The sequence below is a fragment of the Gracilinanus agilis genome, chromosome 1 (genome assembly GCF_016433145.1).
Source record: "Gracilinanus agilis isolate LMUSP501 chromosome 1, AgileGrace, whole genome shotgun sequence".
In the NCBI taxonomy this organism is placed as follows: Eukaryota; Metazoa; Chordata; class Mammalia; order Didelphimorphia; family Didelphidae; genus Gracilinanus; species Gracilinanus agilis.
In genome coordinates, this window is record NC_058130.1 from 80674005 (window position 1) to 80699149 (window position 25145).

At 34.9% G+C, this 25145-nt stretch overlaps 1 protein-coding gene across 1 annotated transcript in view; it reads left to right on the plus strand.

Moving 5' to 3' along the window:
* The window catches only part of PKD1L1 (polycystin 1 like 1, transient receptor potential channel interacting), a 176696-nt gene that overhangs the window by 73835 nt on the left and 77716 nt on the right, over positions 1–25145 (plus strand). The window contains exons 19-25 of the mRNA XM_044656906.1: positions 195–272; positions 1231–1373; positions 3326–3446; positions 7679–7805; positions 11046–11241; positions 14247–14303; positions 16779–16991. Coding sequence (XP_044512841.1) covers positions 195–272; positions 1231–1373; positions 3326–3446; positions 7679–7805; positions 11046–11241; positions 14247–14303; positions 16779–16991 — 935 coding nt within the window. The remainder of the gene's footprint in view (positions 1–194; positions 273–1230; positions 1374–3325; positions 3447–7678; positions 7806–11045; positions 11242–14246; positions 14304–16778; positions 16992–25145) is intronic.

Below are 25145 nucleotides of genomic sequence, written 5' to 3' on the forward strand. Positions count from 1 at the left end.
ACCTGTGCTTTTAAAATTTTGGGTATGTGAATAGAGATTAGGTGTAGAAATGATCTTTGAAAATTCTGCTTAGTATTCTAGGACCATGCAGTCAGCTTACCTGTAGACATCATATGTCCCAGGAAATCATTTCATCTGATTTTCATAATGATTTTCATCATTAACTATAGCTATGTGGGTATTTTTCCTGTTAGGCATCACATCAAGAACTGTTACATTTAAACCATTTTTCCTGAGAGGTGGACAGACATATGTGATACAAGCTTCTGTGGGTAGGTGATATTTTCAAGTGGACATTTTTAGTTTTTAGAAATAATGAAGATGTTGGTGGTCTTCTTAATTCACTTTCCTAGAAATTATAGTCAACTAATTATTTGTGAATCTATTATTATAGTATATCGTATTAGACTTCCTAATAAATGTTTCTATTTATAATCTTGACAAAGCTGATGAAATAGTGTTCCTGAAACAAAGGTCTGATCATGTAATTCCCTTGCTCAAGAATCTTCAGTAGCTCCCTTTTTATCTCCCTTTTATCTAAAAATACCAACTTTTTATATGGAATTTAATCCCTTTCTCAATTTGGTTCCAAACCTATATTCCCCTTCCCACATTCAATGTTTTAGTAAAACCGACCCATTTGCTATTCCTTGAACTTATAATTTCATCACTTGCTTCCATGTCCTTGCACATATTTTCCCTTTATGCATAAGTGAAGGCTGGGTGGATCAATACCCAACTGACCTTTCTTCTAGTTTTGTATTCTTCCTACTAGAACATATTCTGACACTTGTTGAGAACTCTTTTCCCCCCTTGTTTAAATAGCTAGTGAGTTCCTTTGGAGCAGCACTGATTGATCATCTGACTATAGACATTTCATGGCCTGGGAAGTAGGAATTGAGGTGTAAACTTTTCCTTTAAATGGGGGCATGCTAATCCTCTCCAGAGTCACAGTTTTCTTGCCTTATACAATTTTATTGTTGCACTTTGTTAATTATTTCACTCATATTTTTCACTATTTCATTTCAGTACATGGATTTAATCTTGTTTTTTTTTTTTTTGGTTAAGACACCATGGATAATACATTCAGCATTTGGCATCTGTTTCAACAAGATCTTTTGTTGAATCAGGTTTTGGTTCTCTTTTCAGTCTTCTGTCACCCATTATGTCTGTCAAGATAAGTATAGGTGTTATGCATATATTTCAATTGGCTCTTATTTTTCTCTGCAGTCTCAAGCCACAGACCATTAGGCAAAGCACAGTTATATTTTACTGTCAATGAAGTTCCAAAGGAGATGGAATGCCAAGTCCAGCCCATTCATGGTTATGAGGCTTATACAGTCTTCAGTGTTTTCTGCATGTCTGGGAAAGCAGTAAGCATTCTATAGTTCTTTAATGCTACTTGTGTGGCCCAAGTAGGTGCCAAAGACATATCAGGCAACAGATGTTGTTTGGTGTTTTAAGTCATACACTGTTTTCAAGTGCAAAAAGTGTCCATATCTGATGACTCTATAGAATAATTGCTTATCAGGTTTATGATGTGCCACTGAAAAAAAGTGACAACCACTGATGTATGTGTCATTATTTCTGAATAAAGATAGATAGGCAAGGCCAAGGCTGTCATAATCACCCTTCTATGAAAGGAATTATAATTTGTGGTTTCAGTTTTATTTTTAAAGCTACTTTGAACATTTTGAAGGCTCTCCAGAATGGTAACCAGTATTAGCATATAGGTATTCATAGAATCCTTGAGTGTTAATGCTAAAAAAGACCATTGCCATTACCAATCTCCTCAAATGACAGAGAAAAATTGAAGGTCAGTAAACAGACCAGTCCAAAGTTATACAAGCTGTTTAGTGGTAGCACTGAGCCTAGAATTCATGTCTTAGCTCCCATTTCAGCACTTTTGCTACTATATTACAAGTAAAATTCTCAGTGTCTAAAAGTGATCAGGAGTTATGCCCAAGTCACAGAATTAGTGAGTGCTGTCCAGGTGCTGAAATCACACTCACCTCGCCATATGAGTCACAGTTGCTGATGTTTAATATAGTCTCTACTCCCTAAGAAATCGTCCTTCGTCTTGGGATTCATGTTCTTTTTCCCCCAAAAGGAATTCCCTCAATTCTCCCAGAATTGATAGCTATATTTTAATATAACTTCTTTCTTTTGCAATTCTGTGTATTTTATTTTTTGCTTTTAGAAAAATTATTCTGAGGAAGGGTTCACACACTTCTCTACATTGTTAAAGGGATCCATGATACAAAAAAAAAGATTTTGTATCTAATTTTGTATCTAATTGCTAATGTTCCTTCTCACTCAAATTTTATAACTCAATCATTAAATACAATGGGATTCTAGTGTTTTTTAAAAATACCTTTTTACTAATAAGTCATTTCTGTAGTACTTTCTTTCTTTGTAGAGTATTTTACTTACAATAACACTGTGAAGCAGGTAGTACAAATATCATTAGCCTCACTATAAAGATGAGGAAAGTAAGAAGGTAAGATCTTGGCCATAATCACAAACCTTCTATTAGCTTGTCCTTGTCACCTCTTGCCTATATTATTGTCATAATCTGCTGGTTGATCTCCCTCCTTCAAGTCTTTCTCCACTTTATTGTCAAGTTGATCTTCCTAACCTGCAGGTTTGACCATGCCATTCCCCTATTCAATAAGCCTCATGGGCTCCCTATCCCTTCCAGAATTGAATATAAATACCCTGTTTGATGTTCAACCATCTTAATAAAATGACCTTCGCTTACCTTTCCAATCTTCTTATGCTTTCCCCTCAGGTATTATGCAACCCAGTGACACTGAACACCTTGAACCACTCCATCTCCCAAGTTCAAATTTTTACCAGCTGTCCCCCATATACTCCCCCTGCCTCTCATCTCTGCCTCCTGGATTCCCTGGTTCCTCCATGTCCTGCCTAAAAATTTCACTTTTTAAAAGAAGTCTCTCCTTATTCCCCTTAATGCTACTGACTTCCCTTTGTGGATTATCTCCAATTTATCCTATAAATATCTAGTTTATACACAGCTATTTGTACATTATCTCCCCGTCAAAGTGTGAACTCCTTGAAAACAAGAACTACTTTTGGCCTTGTATTCCCAGTGCTTAGTGCAACGCCTAGCACACAGTAGCCGATTAATAAGTGCTTACTAACTTATGTGTTGGATTTCAGATTCCCATTTTAGTGTTCCATTCTCTACATTATGCTTACTTTCTTTTATGTGAAAACTTACTTTAATGAAATATAGATTGGGCCATTGCAAATTTATGGTTTGCTGATGGTTTTATTTTGTTTCTTATGGACTTGAATATAGGATTACCTCTATGAATTCAGCTACCAAATAGGAAAATCCTCCAAAATACCTTTATATAGAGGAAGAGATATACAGTATTACTTTACTTTGCCAGCTGGTGAGCTTGTTGACAAATACAAAGGTAAGTCTCATTATTGTATTTGGTTTGTTAGCTATGATTATGTCTTAGTTCCATAACCTTTTCACATAGCTTTTAAAGAGGTTTAAAATCTATGTGTCAGAAAGAATCTTTTGACTAGTGAAGTTAAAAAGGTGGATTTATTGAGTGGGAGGATAGTTTTCATGATAAGTATAGTGCTTTAGGGCTTTGGGTGGATTATTTTTTTTGGCATAAATGAAAATTTGTAATATTTCAAAAAAGCACCATTTTGTTCTTAAGTCATGAATAGTAGGAAAGAAAAACAATAAAATGGCACTTTCACAAAAGTAAAATAAAATGAGGCCAGATATTTTAATTATTAGTGAAATAAACTGAGTGAAAAATTAGTGAAATAATAATGAAATGATGAAATTAATGAAATATGAAATAAATGAAGCTTTTATTTGATGCTTACTATGTGTCGGGCACTGTACCAAGTGCTAGATAAATGAAATAAAGTAAATAAGAGGTATTTTTCATTCATGACCTGAGCCACATGTGTTCCTCTCATCAAAAAAAGAGAAATGCAGATAAATTTAGTACTGGAAAGAGCTTTGGAAAAATGGTGACGAAGGAAAATGTGTTTCAAATCCCTATGTCTACTCCCTTCACTTACTTCTAAATATTTTTCCATCTGTTCTCTGTCTGTACAATTCAACTGAAATACACTCTCAAAGGTCTCCAATAACTGCCATACCTCCACATCCAATAATAGTCCTCAGTTCTTGCTTACATTTCCCTTTCCACAAAATTCTACACTATTGATCACCTCTTTCTGAATAATGTCTAGTTTCTTGGCTTCCATGACATACTCTCCTGGTTCTCTCAACCATCTCACTGTATACTCCTTTGTCACCTGTCTTCTTTTCTATAAATACTCTCACCCTTAGCAATCTCACTCACCTTTATGGATTTAATTTACTCCTTCCTCTTTTTTTGTTCTTTTTTAAACCCTTACCTTCTTGTGTATTGGCTCCAAGGCAGAAGAATGGTAAGAGTAGGCAATGGGGGTCAAGTGACTTGCCCAGGGTCACACAGCTGGGAAGTGTCTGAGGCCAGATTTGAACCTAGGACCTCCCGTCTCTAGGCTTGGCTCTCAATCCACTGAGCTACCCAGCTGCCCCTCCTTTCTTTTCTTTTAAACTTGAATTTACTTTTTTCTTTTCCTCTGATGGTTTCTCTTTATAAGAAAGCCAAATATCTACTTCCCAAATCTTTATGTTGAAATTCTACCCATTCTTTGAGTGTTCAGCTCAAAGTTTGCTTGCTTGCAGCAGGTGTGGAGCTTAGTGGATAGTATTGGTCTCGGAATCAGAAAAATCTGAATTTGTCTCTTGCCTTAGTGTGTGACCCTAGGCAAGTGACCTATCAACAACAGCTATAATAATGATAAGTAAAAACAATTATGTAGTTGTATTCCTTATTATTTATCATCTATTTGTTATATACATTTAAGGCATATTATTTATATATTATATAGTTTTAACATTTGCAAATCTTTCTGACTAAAGTCTAGGGCTCTAGCATTGTGTTGTCTAGCTGCCTCTCCCAAACTCAGTTTTCTTATTTGTAAAATTAAGATAATAATAGCATCTGAGTCACAGGATTGTTATGCTCACCAAATGAGATAACAAGAAACTATTCTGCAAAACTTAAATGCTAGTTGTTATTATCGTCTCCTCCCGCCAAAGAAAAAATGGTTTTTCCCTGCTAGATTCACATAGCTCTTAGTCTGAAGATCTCTTACATAGTTACCACCTTTTATTTTAGTTTGAAATGGGTTCTTTGTTTATGTGTTGTAACCATTTGCTGGAGTGTAAACTCCATAAGTGCAAGGACAATATCTTATTTCATCTCTATATGTCTTTTAATAATGTTCTAACATAGAATTTTAGTCAAGATTTGTTTGTTGATTGGCTGATTGATGGATTGAATCATTTGTTATATGTCATGTGCTTATTTAATTTAGATAAATTTGATGCCCCAAAGTCAGTCCCATTCTATTTCAGTTCTGATCCTTGACCATCCCTCAGAAGTTTGATTGTTCAGAAGATACAGAAAACTAGTAGGTTTATGAGAAATCGGATTTTGTGCCTGGGGTGGTTAGGATAGATCCCTGTAGTGTACAGTTTCCAGAATTGTTTTAAACTTCTCTGAATCTTACTTCAACTCTTAAAATTGGCTCTAGGATAACTCTTTTCTTTCCCAGAGACAGAGACAACTTTAAGAATCCCTCCCTGTCTCTGTCCTAAAGAGTGCATACTTATTCTAGTGTGCTCTGGACTGAAGTAGATTACTTCCCACCCACCCTCTCAGGATACTGTTAGTTATGTGGCAGGGCTAGAAATAGGACAGAGCTCATTTTGACCTCAAAGGAGAGGCTTTTGGACTTAAGGCTGAATGGATAATTCCTCTGGTAGCAGGGGGCTTATCAGCATGTTGTAGCTCCAGTTCATGACTGCTTACCAATGGAGAGCCCCAAATATGAATTACAGAATGAATTATTTTACTTAAAAATTTAGATTCCAACATTATTGATGTTTGTGAATATTTGAAATCTTTGAACTAAAAATGAATGAAAAATGGGAGAATTTTTACTATAGTTTTGGTGAAGATTGGTGAAGTTCTGTTTCTTCTATAAAGCCTTTCCCAATAATTCAAACCTGCAGTGATTCTCTTCTTCTGAACTTCTCTAACACTTACTGTTGGCATCACTTAATTGAGATTAATTAAATATTGCCTTGCCTCAATGTAGCATAACAAAAAGAAGCTGGAGTAGGAGTCAAAAGACCTGCATGAGTTCTGCCACTTGCTGCCACCTTTGGACCAATTATTTACCTAGTTGAATCCTTGCTTTCCTTATGTGTAAAAAGCAAATAATACTTGTGCCATTTACCTTTTAGGATGGTTATGAAGGAAGTGTTGTATAAACCATAGAATATTTTAGAATTGGGAGCTATCATTTATTTATTTATTTATTTACTCATTTATTTATTTATTTATTTATTTATTTATTCATTCATTCATTCATTCATTCATTTATTTACTTATTTATTTATTAAACCCTAATATCTTTTATATATATCCTTCTATATTAGTTTTATTTATTACAGGGCTAGGCAATGGGGGTTAAGTGACTTGCCCAAGGTCACACAGCTAGGAAGTGTCTGAGGCCAGATTTGAACCTAGAACCTCCTGTCTCTAGGCCTGGTTCTCAATCCACTGAGCCATCCAGCTGCCCCTCTATCATAGATTTAGCTCTGGAAAGGACCTTAAAGGCTAACTAGTCCAGTCATGTCATTTTATAGATGAGGAAACTTAAAGCCTAGAGAGGTAAAGCAACTTTCCTGAGATTACTTAAGTGGGTGGCAAGGCCAGGATTAAAACTTAAGGCCTCTGATTCTGAATCCAGGACTCTCTTTCCTGTATCATTTGTTTTTGAGGCGTGATGAGAAAGAGGGGAGAGAGAGAGAGAGAAAGAGACAGAGACACAGAAGGAGAGGGAGAAACAGAGAAAGAAAGAGAGGAGGGAGGGAGAGACAGACAGGCAGAATGAGACCAGGAGAGAGAGAGACAGAGAGGGAGGAGGGAGAGAGAGACAGAGAGAGACTTGGAGGTGCATGTAAATATGCAAGTGAGACAGTCACTTCTTTGATAGGGTAGCAGAATTATTATGTCTTTTTTTTGGTTAAATTTTATATCTCTACCTTCTTAGAATTGATACTAAGTACTCATTCTAAGGCAGAAGAGTAGTAAGAGCTAGACAATGGAGGTTAAGTGACTTGCCCAGGATCACCAAGCTAGGAAGTATCTGATGTCGGATTTGAACCTAGAACCTCACAGCTCCAGGTCTATCTAGCTCTTCATCCACTGAGCCACCCAGCTGCCCCTTGTCCCACCTTCTTTCTGTCCCCCCAGTGTCTCACCAAATACTTCTCCATATAGCTACTAGACAGTAAATAGGTTGTTGATTTGTATATATATGAAGTAAAAAAAAATCTGTTTTGTATTTCTGACTTGGGAGGTAAGATAGTTTGCCATTTCATTTCACACTGAGCTTTTCAAGGATAAAACTTGTCTTCACCTGCCATTAATTGACTATTAATATGTGAAATGTCGAGACAGTAAGCCTTCATTGAATCCTGGGATAAAAGGAGGCTTTCGATGCATTCCTTATGTATGTGTTCATATTTCTCTTTTGTTTTCTGTTGTAGTAACTGTCTATACTGAGATCACAAACAGATATGGCTCTAAATCTCATCCCTGTGCTGTGAATGTGACAGTATTGCCAAGTTTCCATAGGAACTCATCATCTTTGAATTACAGGCCAGAAGAGGATCTGTAAGTAGCATTTACAAAGAAAAGGCCCTAAGAAAACATTTATTCTTTTGAAAGGTTATGCTTGGATCAGGCTGGCAATGGGGAGGAGGTCTAACTGGACATGGGTTTTGGAAATAGTAGTAGGGTGTCAGATTCTCAGAGTTGGGAGGATTAAGATGACTTAAACTGCTATTGGAATAGGAGTTTCTGCTAGTGATTTCATATCTTATAATGCTGTTTCACATAATCACAGAATTTCAGAGTTGGAAGGAACCTCAGAAGGCCACCTAGTCTCACCAATACCAGAGAAAGGATTCCTCCTACAATATCCCTGCAAGTCATCATTCAGTCTTTGCTTAAAAACTCCAAGAGGAGGGGAAACCACTAATGGGAGCCCATTTCACTTTGGTATAGTTCTTTTTTAAAACAAACCCTTACTTTCTGTCTTAGAATCAATAATGTGTATTGGTTTTTAGGCAGAAGAGTGGTAGGGCTAGGCAATGGGGGTTGTGACTTGTCCAGGGTCACACAGCTAGGATTTAAGACCAGATTTAAATCCAGAACTTCTTTTCTTTAGCCCTGGTTCTAAATCCACTGAGCTACCTATCTGCTCCACTTTGGAATAGTTCTAATTCAGAAGGATTTTATATTATATCTAAATTTGCCTCTTCACAGCTTACACCTGTTGTACATTGTTCTGCCCTTCTTGACCAAACAAAATTATTTGAGACCTTCTAGTGACAATTCTTTAAAATACTCTAATATAGCTGGTATATCCCCTCTAAACCATCTCTTCAGAATCAAAATTCTCCAGTCCCTTTAACAGATTCTTATAATGACTTGAACTCAGGACTTTCACTATCATAATTATTTTTCTCTGGACATTCTTCAGCTTTCAATGCCCTTCCAAAAATGTGGCACCAAAGACTGAGCAGAGTATTCTAGATAAAGTCTTTCCAGAGCACAGTACAATAGGACTATCCCTTACATATTTTTGCATGTGCTTTTTTAACAAAGGCTATGATTTAATTATCTTTGCTTATAAACTACAGTCTTTTCATATCCACTGTTTAGTACTGCCTTCAACTACACTTAGGACTTCTCCATCCTTGAAGGGCCCTTAATATACTCTATTATTCTATTAAACTATCATCCTAAAGTTCTTCTCCTCTTCTTAGACAAACTCCTAGGAAAAAGCTCTCTATACTCCTCAACTCTAATTCCATTTCTTTCACTTCTCAAGTTTTTGCAGTCCTGGCTTCTGAATTCATCATTCAACTGAAATAACACTCTCCAAAATTACCAGCAATCGCTTAATTGCATTGTTAAACGTCTTTTTTTTTTTATCATTCTCAGACTATGCATTTGACCTTTTTTTTTACTACTCTCTTCTCATGAATATTTTTCCCCTCTTGATTTTTATAAAATTACTTCTCTTGGTTCTCTTTCTAGCAGAGGGAAAATTCTATCCCTTCTTTGACTTTATTCTACTCAGTCATCTCTTTTGCTGGTTCATTATCCATATGATGGCCCATGATTTCACGGAATCTTTTCTCTTTGTACTTCATCACTTATGTTCTCATCAGTTCCCAAGGTTTAATTATCATCTGTTATGCAAACGACCTCCAGATCTATATGTCTAGCTCTTGTCTCTCACCTGAGCCCTAGTTTCACATCTCCAACTCTCTGGTGGACATTTCAACATGTAAGTACCGTAGGCATCTCAAACACAGCATGTCCAAAACATTACTTTACTTCAAAAATCTACTCCTTTGGGGGAAGCTAGTTAGCACAATAGATAGAACTCCAGATCTTGCGTTTGAGGACCTGGATTCAAATCTGGCCTCAGAAACTTTCTATCTGTGTGACTCTGGGCAAATCACTTAACTGCAATTGCCTAGCCCTTGCTGCTTTTCTGTCTTAGAACTGAGACTAAGACAGAAGGTAAGGATAAAAAAAAAAAGAAAATCTACCCATTTTTTCTAATTCTTTATTTCATCAATGGCAAAACACCCTTCCAATCTCATTTTTAATCTTGATATTTTTCTTCACTCATCATTTTACTTCACCCAATAATACAATAAATTACCACATCTTAATTTTTCTAATTCCGTAAGTTTTCTCAAGATAGAGCAGATAGTTGGAAGTGACCTTAGGGGTCACTGAGTCCAATCTGTTTATCTTGCATAGGAGAATAGGAGAAGAACCACCACCCTGGATCAGACCCTCATCGTTTTTGCCTGGACTATTGAAATAGATTTATTACTTGATAATTTTGATTCAAGTTTTTCCCCATTCTAGTCCATTCTTCACATAACTATTGAAGATATTTTGCTATGTTTTCTAGATTCTACTTTGACTTCTTTTGGTTTTAGGAGAATCTCTGTATCCCCCTCTCATTTTATAGGTTTTTCTATCTCTGCTATTGTTTCCCACATGCATCATAACCATTGTTATTTTTATTATTATTCTTTGACATAATAATGTCAAAGTAATGACCTATAGATGACACAACACTTCATGAAATGTTTCTTTGCAGTAACCCACTAAGGTAAGTAAGTAATATAAAATATTCCCATTTTATAGATGAGGAAATGGAGGCTTGCAGGGGTTAAATGGTTTGCCCATGGCCACAGAGTTAGTGATAAGAGAGCCAAGACTTGAATCCAGGTCTTTTATAGTATGTTTCAAAGTATGTTTATAGAGCATCATTACTGCCTGGCTTAGGTTTTCTTACTTTAGTTTTATGTATAAGTTAATATGTAATTAATTAACATGTAAAAATGATAATTACATCAATAACAGTTAGCTTTATTCAATACTTTAAGATTTGAAAAGCACTTTTCAAATCTGATATCATTTCATCCTTATAACTGTCCTGGGAGGAAGGTATGATTATTATTTACATTTCATAGATGAAGAGATTGAAGCATGGTGAGGCTGTGACTTGCCCAGAGTAAAGTGGCTAGTAATTGTATGAACTGGTTGAAGTTAGGTCTTCCTGATTCCATGTCTAGGACTCTATTAACCATGTCATCAAGGGGTGGACACACACGTACGTGCATACACATATTTATATGCACACAGAGACATGTGAATATGTTTATATATGCTTATGTACACATGTGTGTATATATTTGTACTTATGTGTTTTAATAATCCATTTAGGAGAATGGTTTTGAGCAAATATGTTGTTATTATTGATATATAGGTTAAACTATACTGCACTAACCAGGATGAAAACCTTTATTTTTTCCACAGATATAATTCAGGACTGAAAAACCTAACCACTCTCCTACATATGGGGAACTTTGGGGAAATTAGAAATTATATCACAATGCTAACCAGAATCCTGAATCATTTCTATACAGAAGACCAAAGTTCTACATTAAGTCTACAGTCACAAATGAGGAATTTATTAATTTCTTCAGTATGCAATTTATCTTTCCAGGATCAGGTATATACATAGTTTCTTTTCCCATTTTATTTTGAGTTTTATATTTTATAGTGAACTTAAAGACAGAACAACACAGAAGAGGAATCTTTATGGAACTTGGAATCTACATTTCACACTACTTATTTTTTGAAAAAAAAAGTATAAGTAAATTAGAGGACATGTTATTTTCAAAACTGTCTTGCTTAGTTGTGCTTCCTTCTGAATTTTCTTCTCTTCTCTTCCATTGCATTTTAATGGCTCTTTTTGGGGGACTATCATATTATAGCAGTCCTGCAACCTTACTCTTATTAATCTAGTAAAAGAAGAAGCAAATCCTTGTAATAAAAAGATAAGGTAAATAATCAAAAAAATTTGGGGATCACTGCTTTAAAGGCATGGTTGGTGCCACCTGAGGACTAGACTAATCAGTTATCTGACAATCAGATGCTTTTAGTCTTAGAAAAAAAGAGTTTTGAGAGTAGTTGGATCTTTGAATCAGGTAGATTTGGGCTCTGAACCTGCTTTTGATACTTTCTAGATGTGTATTTACAATATCTAAGGTTTAGAGTTGGATGAGAGTTTCCTTAGAAGATCTTAGAAAGAGGACAACTCCCTTCTTTTACAAATGAGGAAACTGAAATTTTGAGAGATGAAGATAGTTCCTTATGTCAATATACTTAGTAACATCAGGGATGGGATTGGAACCCATTTTTTCTGACTCTATTGTCTACCACTCTTGTGGGCAAATCACTTAAGGTCTCTGAACCTCTGTGTCCTTATCTGTAGAATCATGATTCTTATAGTATGTATCTCATAGGGTCATTATTAGATTGAAATAGTTGTAGAACACTTTGTAAACTTTAAGAAATTATCCTTATCATATTATTGTTTTTGGAAAAAATTCTATGCCTACTGTTAGCAATCCTTATATTAGAGTGAATTTACATCCTAGAAAAGATGTTCTGAATTGAAATGGTAGAATAATTTTATTTTCTCATAGAATAAAACCCTGTCTTCCTAAGTGGCAGATGCTTAATTGTTTCCCATGGAACATAAGAAAGGGTTGTTGAAGTTATTGAACTATGAATGATATGCATGTGAATTGAAAAACTTTCTAAAACCTAAAGAGATTAAGCAGAGAAGAGTAATCAAATGCCTACAATTTTATTCAATAGGAAAACCATATTCATTATTTCATCCTTCATGCCTAATTTCTGCTTCAACAAATGAGAAGATGAAGGAACAACTTATTCAGAATCTTTTAATTTAGGAAGACTCCTTTAGCAGAATTTTCACAGCTAAGATGAATAGCAGAAAGAGGGCTATACTTACAGTCAGGAAAACCTGAGTTCAAATACTGCCTTGGACACTGACCAACTCTATGACCCTGAATAAGACATTTAACCTCTCTCGACCTCAATTTTCTATCTGTAAAACTGGGATAATAATAGAAACCACTTCATAGGATTGTTGTGAAGTTCAGATAAGATAAAAAAGCAATATATCCATACAAGATATTACTGATTCACAGGTTTCAGAATGATATATTGGATAGAGAACTATTTTAAGAACCAACAGTATTTGGTTTACTGTCCTAACTCTTATATATACTGGCTAAATGACATTGGATAAGTCACTTAGCCTCTTGCTTAATATATATATATATATATATATGCAACTTTCTAGAATTGTAAGTTACAGAGAGTATATGGACCTGCATTCTGGGAGGGAGTCACCTCATCTGAATATTCTTTTGCCAATAAAATTATAAATCTATGCCCCATTCCTTCTTTTAGGAGACTTCTATACAGACAGGGTCTCTTAACTATTTGAGAAGTTATTCCAGAGCTGGACACTATCCTACTGCTCTGTCCTCCATATCTGAAAAGGGTTAATGGGTCTGTGCTGCCAGGGATACTGCCCTTAGCTTTTTTTTTTGCTTTTTTCTTGTGGTTTGTCTCATTGACGATGTCACCCCCTCTCTAGGCATTAGGATTGACAATGTTACTTTAAGAATTGAGTGCCTATGACCTATTTAAATCATCTCCTCCTCTAAAGCCCTCAAATAGACTCATTTCCCCATGTAGACAGGAGTCATTTATCTTCTTCTTCCCCTGGTAACTGACTGGTGAGCCTCCTAATCTGGTCAGCATTTCTCACTGAGTCCTTAAGGCCCTTAGAGATGTATGCTACTCTCTACACTTTTCTTTATGTCTCCTGTCAATTTGCTGTGGGGAAAAAAAAGCTTATAGAGACACACAAAAAGTGCTTCTTCCCCTTCTTGGAATATTTTATCAGGGTCACACAGCTGGGAAGTGTCTGAGATCTGATTTGAACCTAAGACCTCCCATCTCTAGGCCTGACTCTCAGTCCACTGAGCTACCCAGCTGCCCCGTAATGATTTCTTAAGACAACAAGAAATATGCCACTAATAAACTTTGTAAGAGCTTGCCAACTCTTTATATATATGAGACTGAATATTCATTCAATGAACACTTATGAAACATTTACTAATGTCTACCCTCAAGAAGCTCTTTTTTTTTTTTTAAACCCTTAACTTCTGTGTATTGATTTATAGGTGGAAGGTTGGTAAGGGTAGGCAATGGGGGTCAAGTGACTTGCCCAGGGTCACACAGCTGGGAAGTGTCTGAGGCCGGATTCGAAGCTAGGACCTCCCGTCTCTAGGCCTGGCTCTCAATCCACTGAGCTACCCAGCTGCCCCTAAGAAGCTCTTAGTCTATTTATATAATTGACAAAGATGTAGAAAACCAAACCCAAAAATTATACACACACACACACAAAAAAACCCAAATATATATCTCATGTGTCCAGGAGACAAAGTATAGTGTCAGTATGCTCTCAAATAAAATGATCTCCAAGGAATGATTCTATTTAACCTGAAATTATTATTTTCATATAAAAACAATGGCCATTTCCCCCTGATATTTTGCATAAAGACTAGATAAGATGCATTTCAATGACTTATCTCAATTTTCCTTTATTTTGGATTGATTTTCTTACCTCAGGAAGAAATGGCTGATTCTATTCTAATGTTGAATGAACTAATAAGTATCTCCAAACAGGTAAGTCCCCAAATCATTCATTTCAAGGGACAATTTCCTTCTTGCTTGATTAATATAAGGTCTCCTATTCATAAGGAATTAACCAGTTTAAGTACTATAATACTATGTATATTAGAGTAGAACAATTATCTGCTTTTTTAGTAGTTTCCTTAATAATTCTTAGCTCCAATCCAACTTTAAAATCATGTGGTTCTATAATCTCACAATATTGCAACTTCTGCAATAACTAGTGAGGAGTCTTTTTCAGTAGGCAATATATTAAAAACCCTGGGAAGAAATGGATTTAAAATTTGTGAATGGGGTGAGACACAAAGAATCCTACTTGGCAAAATTCAATATCGTTAAAAGAACATTGGATCTGGGGTCAAAGAAAATGTATTTGAAACCCGACTTCCATGTTTATTACCTGCATAACCACTGGTAAGTGGTTTAACTTCTTTGGGCCTGACTTTTCTCATCTATAAAAATTGAATGAGTTGGCCTTTGGAGTTCTAAACCTTTGCAGTGTCATGGACCCCTTTGCAGTCTGCTGAGGCTTTATTGATCCATTTCAGAATAATGTTTTTTAATGAATAAAATAGAGAGGATTACAAAGGAAACAAAGTGTGTTGAAATAGCTTTCAAATAGTGTCTAATTTTTAAAAGAAGTTCATTGAAGCCAGATTAAGGATCCCTAGACTATATGACCTTTTAGGTCTCTTCTAGTTGATAATGCTGTGATCTTACACAGTATCTCTAAGAATCATTTTGGTATAACTATTACTCCTTAGTTTTTATTAACAGGAGAAGAACAATTGCATTTTTATCTTTAGGGCACTATTATCCACTTAGAGATTCCAGCAGTTTACCTAGAGAGATAGGCATGGCTCTTGTTTTAAATAAATTTCTTTCACATCAAAACTGGTGTTAAAGTTAACTTTCTAATTCTTGAAATATGACTTTGAGATTATATTTAAATATAATTTACATAATAATAGCAAACATTTTTTATAATAAAGTTTGAAAAGTGCTTTATGTACATTTATTTTTTGCCTTTTGGATTCTTGCTCAACACTTATTTGCTAACAGTTTGTTATCCTTTTCCCAGAATTTAGCTGATTAGCAGTTAACCAGTAGAACTGGGAGTTGTGGCCTGGGAGTGTCATTTAGAGACAGATGCACTGACAACTAGGAGAATTAGTGGTTTGAAAGCCTGATGGGGAAAATACAGAAATGTTTAAAAATAGATATAGAAGTATATTGTGTAATATATCACAGGAGGGAGAATGATCATAATAATCATCCCATAACATAAAAAAATGGAAAATATTTTATTGTGTAGTTTCTTTAGAAAGGGAGCAGATGCAAAAGGAATCAGTGCATTTTAGAAAAAATACATTTTAAAAATGGATAAAATTCATATAAAATTTTGCTGTTTAAATGAGGGTAAACTTTCGTTATCTAGAAAATGCAATTATGTGGACTAATTCCCCCAAAGCCTTGAGAAATGTAAGATTTAAAGTCCCTTAAGATCAAGAATCCAGAGACAGGAGGTCCTGGGTTCAAATCCGGCCTCAGACACTTCCCAGCTGTGTGACCCTGGGCAAGTCACTTGACCCCCATTGCCCACCCTTACTACTCTTCCACCAAGGAGCCAATACACAGACGTTAAGGGTTTAAAAAAAGATCAAGAATCAGATTCTATTTTTATTTCTCTTTTAGTGCTAACACCATACTTTTAATGTAATGATATCTACCAAATATTTGTCAAATGAATGAATGGACATGGTCACTCTCTCTTAGATGGACATTTTTCCTGACATGACAACGAGAATAAACTTTCTTCTAACTGAAGATATTTGAAAGTCTTTTCTGATATAAACTTTTCAGATATAGTTCATGGTAGCATTACCTTTTCCCAAAGGCTTAAGATTTTCTGATGAGGATGAAGTAGGAGCTTAATCTTACAGACCATTCTAAGGGTCCATTTATGTTGAACAAAAATAACCATCAAAAACTAGAACTTAAATCACTATCCTTATATCAATTAAAGGAAAAAAAGAAAATTGATGATATGTTTAGAATAGAAAAGCATTTTAGGATTTAGAGATTATTTAGTAAAATCCTTTCCCATTGCAGATAAGGAAATCAGTATCTAAAGAAGTTCTTTGTCCAAGGTCACACAGCTACTAAATGTCAGTGTCAAGAATAGATGGCATCAAACCCGGCCTCAGCCACTTCCCAGCTGTGTGACCCTGGGCAAGTCACTTGACCCCCATTGCCCACCCTTACCACTCTTCCACCTATGAGACAATACACCGAAGTACAAGGGTTTAAAAAAAAAAGAATAGATGGCAGATTTCCTGGTAGCTAGTCCTATGCTCAGTTCATTTCACTAATTTACATTTTCTAATAATAATGTGGGAGGTGATAAAAATGATTATTCAGAGGGTGAGATGAAATATGTTACTCATTTCTTTTTTTCATTTCATGAAGGTAACATTTAGTAGTACAGTTCTGATCATCAAATATGTCAGAAAATTAATTGATCACAGCAACTTATCTGGGCAATTTGTGATGAATAAGGAGTTGATGTCCAAGGTGATCTTTCTAGTATCAAGAGTATTGGAGGTGAAAGAAAAGGAAAAATCCAGGAATGCAAAGTATTTCAGAGAAGAAGGAATCAGAAACATTGTATTCTTGCTATTGGTAAGTCATTTTTCTTCTCACAGAAAAATTGCATTTATTTTATATTCTAAAATGTTGATTTCTTTTCCAGTGGGCAATTAGGACTGATTTCTGATTTGTTTTCCTTCATTATTGTGGGTAACAGTTCAGTGCACAAAAAGACACACCATAAATTTATAGTAGTTCTCAATATATTAAACTTTTCTCAATGAATATTAGATTTGCATCTTTTTCTTCATATTTGTCCATCTGTGTATATATAGTTCACTATAAATTACTTAGAATTATAATGTTTTAGAGTGGTTAGGGAACTGGGAGCTCATTTAGTCTGATCTCAATTTATAAAATAAGAAACTGAGTTTTCAAGAGGTGAAGTCATTCAAGTTTCTATATCTATGGAATGGTAGAGTTGGCATTTAAGAGATCATTAGCTTCTAATTGTTCAATTCTAGCCTTTAAGGACTGGTTTTCGGCTATAATCTTTTGGTTTTCCTTTTCAGTTCTGGTCATTTCTGGTCTTCAGTTGACTTGCCTCACTTTCCAATTGTGAAATTCTGCCTTTTAAACTGTTATTTTCTTGCCTGATTTCCTTTTGAGCTACTTCCCATTTCTCTAACCAAATCTTTTCCAACTTTCTTGTCATCTCAGTTTTGAACATTTCAAGAGCTTGTGACCAGTTTTCATTATTTTGGCAGGGTTCGGATGTGATTGCTTGGTTTTTCTCCTCTTCTGATTGCTTGGTTGTCTGGATTTTCTCTGTGTAAAAGTTGTCGAGTGTTAAAGACTTCTTTTTCTTGTTGTTAATCTTTTTCTCTCTCTTCTGGACTTCCTGATTCTGGGTAGCCATCGTTAGCCCAGCAGCTTCTCAGCTTTATCCTTGCGCTCAGGGTTTGTCTGCGGTCTTTTGGCTCCTGAGGTCTGAGGTCTGGTTTTTTCCAAGGTCAAGCCCCCTGGTGGACCCTCTTTCTTGATCCTCTGCTGGAGTTTCCTTTACAAGTCTCAGGGTGCTGCTTCCACAGTCGTATACCCGTCTGCGCTGGTTCCCCACTCAGGGTTTCAGAGCCTTTGCTCCCGCCTGTGTCTGCCTCCACCCTCGTCTCCAACCATGCCTGTGCTCTGCGTCTGTGTTCAGAGTCCGTGTGTGTTCTTTAGCTTTTTGGGGTCCCAAATCTTGCCGCGCTCTGGAACAGGCCCCGGAGCTGCCAATGACTTGATGGGTGCCCCAAACTTGCTCTATTTCTTTTTAGCTGGCTTCGGCGTTGTAGGTGGTGTGTCTGGGGGGGAGAAGGGGTGGTTTCTCAGCCCGTGATTTAGTGAGAGCTGTTTCACCTCTTTATAGCATGGAAATGCCCCGATTCCACGTACCTTCCACACTGCACCCTGTTGTGGGGTCCCTCCATTCGATTGGGTTTGTTTTTATGTCCTCTTGAGGAGTCCTGTATGTTTTGGTCAGGAGAGGTTAAACGTTGCTTTTTACTCTGCCGCCATCTTAACCAGGAACCCATAGAGTTGGCAATTGAAACCTAGTCTCATGCCTCTCCAGAGCAGGGCCTTTCCCCTAGGGCCATTCTTTCTCAGCTTTAAATTCTTTATTATTAATTAATTAATTAGTTTATTGGTTACATTAAAATTCCCAGACATCTCCCTCTCTAAAGAAGGCATCATTTGACAAAAAAAAAAAGTATGTATAGAACTGTGTCTTGTATATTTTCAGTTTTTTTCTCTGAAGGTGGACATTCACAAGTTATTCTTCAAACATTATTTCTTTTGCTCTACGTAATGTTCTCTTGATTCTGTTTATTTCACTTTTTCATAATTTTAGGCAGGTCTTTCCCTGCTTTAAAATAATTAACCTGCTCATCATTTCTTATGTCACAGTAGTAGTCTATCACAATCATATATCACAACTTGTTTAGCCATTTCCCAGTTGATGGATTTTTCCTCTATTTCCAGTTCTTTGCTACCAGTAAGAGAGCTGTTATGAATATTTTAGAATATATAGATTTGTTTCCTTTTTCCCTGATCACCTTAGGAAACAGATCTAGTAGTATTATTGTCAGGTCCAAGGGTACACACCGTTTTATAACTCTGAGCATAATTCCAGATTTCCCTCCAGAATTATTGGATCAGTTCAGAGCACCACCAACAATGTATTAGTGCCCCTATTTTTCCACACTCCCTCCAGAATTTGTCATTTTGCCCTTTTATCACTTTTAGCCAATCTGATAGACATGAGATTATACCTGAGTTGATTTAATTTGCATTTCTTTATTCAGTAATCACAGTGCATTTTTATATAACCATATATAGTTTTGATTTCTTCATCCAAAAGTTGTCTGTTCATATCTTTTGACTATTTACCATATTCTTACAAATTTGAAAAAGTTCTTCATATATTTTAGATGTGAGACCGTTTTCTAAGAAATTGTCTATAAACTCTTGCTCCCTCCCATTTTTAACTTTTCTTCTGATCTTGGCTACATTTGTTTTATTTGTACAAAACTTTTTAAATTTAATGTATCAAAATTATTCATTTTGTATCTCACAATGCTTTCTATTACGTGTTTATTCATACAATCCTCTTCTTTCCCCAAATCTGTTCTTCTAATTTGCTTATGATATTTCTTTTATGTCTAGGCCATATATCCATTTTGTTCTTATCTTGGTAAATGGTATAAGATATTGGTCTATATTTAGTTTCTACTAGACCTCTTTCCTATTTTCCCCAAAATTTTTACCAAATAGAAAATTCTTATCCCAAAAGCTTGAATCTTAACTTTTTTTGTCAAGTACAAGTTTAATATAATCTTTTGCTACTCTTTGTTTTATGATTGTTCTTTTTCACTGATCTACCTTTCTATTTCCTAGCCAATACCAGAGAGTTTTGATAACTTCTGGCTTATAAGACAATTTAAAATCTGGTACTGCTAGACCTCCTTCCTATACATTTTTTCCATTAATTCCTTTTATATTCTTGACCTTTTGTTTTTTCAAATGATATTACTTTTTCTAGCTCAAAATAATTTTTTGGCATTTTAATTGGGACAGCATTGAATAAGTAGATTAGGTAGGATTATCATTATATTGGCTCTCTCTACCAGAGAATAATTAATATTTCTCTAATTATTTAAATCTAACTTTATTTATGTAAAAGAGTATTTTACAATTATGTTCATGTAGTTCCTGGTGTTTTTTGGCAAGTATACTCCCAGGTATTTTATTTTAATGGTTACTTTAAATGGAATATCTTTTTCTATTTTTTCTTGCAGATCTTTCCTGGTGATATATAGAAATGTTGATGATTTATGGGGATTTATCTTATTTCCTGATACTTTCATAAGATTATAAATTGTCTTAATTAAATTTTTAGTTGTATCTTTTGGATTTTCCATATATGACATTATAGTCTACAAAAAATATTACCTCTTTGCCCATTCCAATTCCTTCAATTTCTTTTTTTCTTCTGTTATTGCTATTAGTAGCATTTCCAATACAGTATTGCATAATATTGATGATAATGGACATCCTTATTTCATATCTGTTCTTATTGGTAAGACTTCTAGCTTACTCCCCATTACAAATATTACTTGCTGATGGTTTTAAGTAGATGCTTTTTATCATTTTAAGAAAAAATCCCATTTATGCCAGTGCTTTATAGTATTTTTAATAGAAATGAGTATTCCATTTTGTCAAAAGCTTTTTCTGCATCTATTGATTTAATTATGTGATTTTTGTTGCTTTTGTTATTGATATAATCAATTTGTTGATAATTTTCCTTATATTAAAGCATCTCTGCATTCTTAGTATTAATCCTTTTGGGTCACAATATATAATCTTTATGAAATTTTGTTGTAGTCTCCTATTTAGTATTTTATTTAGGATTTTTTCTTCCATATTCATTATTGAAATTGGTCTATAATTTTCTTTTTCTATTTTCCTTTTTCCTTTTTTAGGTATCAGCATCATATTTTTTTATAAAAGGAGCTCAGTGTAAGACTTCTTTATTATTTCAAATAATTTAATATTGAAATAAGTTGATCTTTAAATGTTTGATAGAATTCACATCTAGTCTTGATGCTTTTTTCTTAGAAAGTTCATTTTTGGCCTTTTAAACAATTTATTTTTTTCTAAAATAGGGTTAGGGAGCAAGTAGGTGGCTTGATGAATAGAGAACCAAGGCTGGAGAAGAGAGGTTCTGGGTGCAAATTTGACCTGAGATACTTCCTAGCTATGTGATACTGGACAAGTCACTTAATCCCAATTGCCTAGCCCTTACTGCACTTCATTCTTAGAATCAATTCTAAGATGGAAGGTAAAAAAAAGGTTTATTTAGATATTGTTTCCTTCTCTGTTAATTTAGGCAGTTTGTATTTTTGTAAACATTCTTCCATTTCATTTACATTGTTAAATTTGTTAGCATAGAACTGAGTAAAATAACTCCTAATAATTGCTTTGATTTCAACTTCATTAGTGGTATATTTATTCTTTTCATTTTTAATGCTAGTGATTTGATTTTCTTTTAAAAATCATATTAACTAATAGTTTACTTATTTTGTTGATTTTTTTCCCCATAAAAGCAACTCTTAGGGGCAGCTGGGTGGTTCAGTGGATTGAGAGTCTGACCTAATGACAAGAGGTCCTAGGTTCAAATCTAGACTCAGACACTTTCTAGCTGTGTGACCCTGGGCAAGTCACTTAACCTCCATTACTTAGCCCTTACCACTCTTCTGCATTGGAGTCAATATACAGTATTGATTCTAAGACAGAAGGTAAAGGTTTTTAATAAATAAATAAAACAACTCCTAGTTTTGTTATTAATTCAATGCTTTCTTCTATTCAATTTTATTAATATCACTTTTAATTTTTAGGATTTCCACTTTGGGGTTTAGTTGAAGATTTTAAATTTGTCTTTTCTTTAGTTTTTAGAATTGCGTTTCCAATTTATTAATCTGTTCTTTCTCTATTTTATTGATATAAGTATTTAGAGATATAAATTTTCCTTTAATTACTGCTTTTGCTATATTGCATAGGTTTTGGTATGCTGTCTCATTGTCATCATTCTCTTTTTAATGAAATTATTGTTTCTGTGACTTGTTTTTTAACCCATTCATTCTTCAAGATTAAGTTGTTTCATCACCAATTAATTTTTATTCTGTGTTTCCATGGTCCTCTGTTAAATCTAATTTTATTGCATTATGGTATGAAAAGGATGCATTTAATAATTATGCATTTAACTGTAAAGATTTTGTGCCCATATTAATGTCAGTTTTTGTGAAGGTATTATGTAATCTAAAAAAAGGTATATTCCTTTCTATTTACATTCATGTGTTTTAAGATATCTGTCATGTTTAGTTTATGTCAGATTATTTTCATTTCCTTAATTACTTTCTTATTTATGTTTTTTGTTAGATTTATATAGTTCTGAGAGGGCAAGTTTGAAGTCCCCCACTATTATTATTTTTCTATTTATTTCCACCTGCAACTCATTTAGCTTTTCCTTTCAAATATGAATGCTGTAGCATTTGGTGAATATAGGTTTACTACTGATAATACTTCATCATCTATGATATCTTTAAATATAATATAGCATCCTTTATCTCTTTTAATTAAATTTGTTTTAGATTTAACCTTGTTTGATATCATGATTGTTACTACTGCCTAAAGCATAAAGTATCCTGTTCCAGCCATTTATTTTAGTCTCTCTTTCTGTGTTTCTCATTTTAAAATGTGTTTCTCATAAAAAGCATAGTATTTGGGTTTTGATTCATTCTGCTACTTATTTCCATTTTATGATTCCTCAAGAATACTTGAAAGTCCTTTGATTTGTCAAATATAAATTTTTTCCTTTATATTATCATACTTAGTTTTATTGGATATGTTATTTTTGGTCATAACTCTGTTTTTCTCTTTGAAATATTGTGGTCCATACCCTTCATTCTACAGCCCTGATGGCAAACCTATGACACAAATGTGTACCCATTTTTCGCATGAGGCTGCATGTAGAGAAGTATGGGGCCACATGCTGAATTATGCTATTTTTTTTGAAGTGACACACCACCTGAGTTATGCTTGTTTTTTTGGTGAATTTTGACACACCAAGCTCAAAAATCTTGTATTATCCTCAGTGTAGGTCGACAATATTTAAATTAGGTGGTTTTTTTCTGGTTGCTTTGTAGTATTTTCTCTTTAATCTGAGAGCTGTGAATTAGCAATAATGTACCCATGAGTTTTTATCTTGAGGTTTCTTTTAAGTGGTGATTGGTGAATTCTTCCCATTTCTATTTTGCCCTCTAGTTCTAAAACTTTTGGGGAAATTTCCTTAATAATTTATTGAAGTATGCTGTCTAATCATACATATGATTTTTTTTAACATTTATTAATATTCATTTTTAACATTTATTAATATTCATATTTAACATGGTTACATGATTCATGCTCCTCCTTTCCCCTTCGCCCCCCGCCGCCCCCCCCCACCCATGGCCTATGCGCATTTCCACTAGTTTTGTCATGTGTCCTTGATCAAGACCAATTTCCAAATTGTTGGTAGTTGCATTGGTGTGGTAGTTTCGAGTCCACATCCCCAATCATGTCCACCCCGACCCATGCGTTCAAGCAGTTGTTTTTCTTATATGTTTCCTCTCCTGCAGTCCTTCCTCTGAATGTGGTAGCATCTTTACCATAAATCCCTCAGAATTGTCCTGGGTCATTGTATTGCTGCTGGTACAGAGGTCCATTACATTCGATTTTACCACAGAATGTCAGTCTCTGTGTACAATGTTCTTCTGGCTCTGCTCCTTTCGCTCTGCATCAGTTCCTGGAGGTCTCTCCAGTTCGCCTGGAACTTCTCCAGTTTGTTATTCCTTTTAGCACAATAGTATTCCATCACCCGCATATACCACAGTTTGTTCAGCCATTCCCCAATTGAAGGACATACCCTCCTTTTCCAATTTGTTGCCACCACAAAAAGCGCAGCTATGAATATTTTCGTACAAGTCTGTTTATCTATGATCTCTTTGGGGTACAAACCCAGCAATGGTATGGCTGGATCAAAGGGAAGACATTCTTTTATAGCCCTTTGAGCATGATTCCAAATTGCCAGCCAGAATGGCCGGATCAGTTCACAGCTCCACCAGCAATGCATTAATGTCCCAATTTTGCCACATCCCCTCCAGCATTCATTACTCTCCCCTTCTTTCATTTTAGCCAATCTGCTAGGTGTGAGGTGATACCTCAGAGTTGTTTTGATTTGCATTTCTCTAATTATTAGAGATTTGGAACACTTTCTCATGTGCTTATTGATACTTTTGATTTCTTTACCTGAAAATTGCCTATTCATGTCTCTCGCCCATTTATCAATTGGGGAATGGCTTGGTGTTTTATACAATTGCTTTAACTCCTTGTATATTTGAGTGATTAGACCCCTGTCAGAGTTTTTCGTTATAAAGATTTTTTCCCAATTTGTTGTTTCCCTTCTGATTTTGACTACATTGTTTTTGTTTGTACAGAAACTTTTTAGTTTAATATAATCAAAGCCATTTAATTTCATTTTGTAATTTTCTCTAACTCTTGCTTGGTTTTAAAGTCTTTCCTTTCCCAGAGATCTGACAAGTATACTATTCTGTGTTCACTTAACATGTTAATAGTTTCCCTCTTTATATTCAAGTTGTTCACCCATTCTGAATTTATCTTGGTGTAGGGTGTGAGATGTTGATCTAGACCTAATCTCTCCCATATTGTTTTCCAAATTTCCCAGCAGTTTTTGTCAAATAGTGGATTCATGTCCCCAAAGTTGGGCTCTTTGGGTTTATCATACACTGTCTTGCTGATGTCATTTATCCCCAGTCTATTCCATTGATCCTCCTCTCTATCTCTTAGCCAGTACCATATTGTTTTGATGACTGCTGCTTTATAGTATAGTTTAATATCTGGTACTGCTAGGCCCCCTTCCTTCACATTTTTTTTCATTATTACCTTTGATATTCTTGATCTTTTGTTATTCCAAATGAAATTTGTTATAGTTTTTTCTAATTCAGTAAAGAAGTTTTTTGGTAGCTTGATAGGTATGGCACTAAATAGGTAAATTAATTTGGGTAGAATTGTCATTTTTATTATGTTAGCTCGTCCTACCCATGAGCAATCAATGGCTTTCCAATTGTTTAGATCCAGTTTTATTTG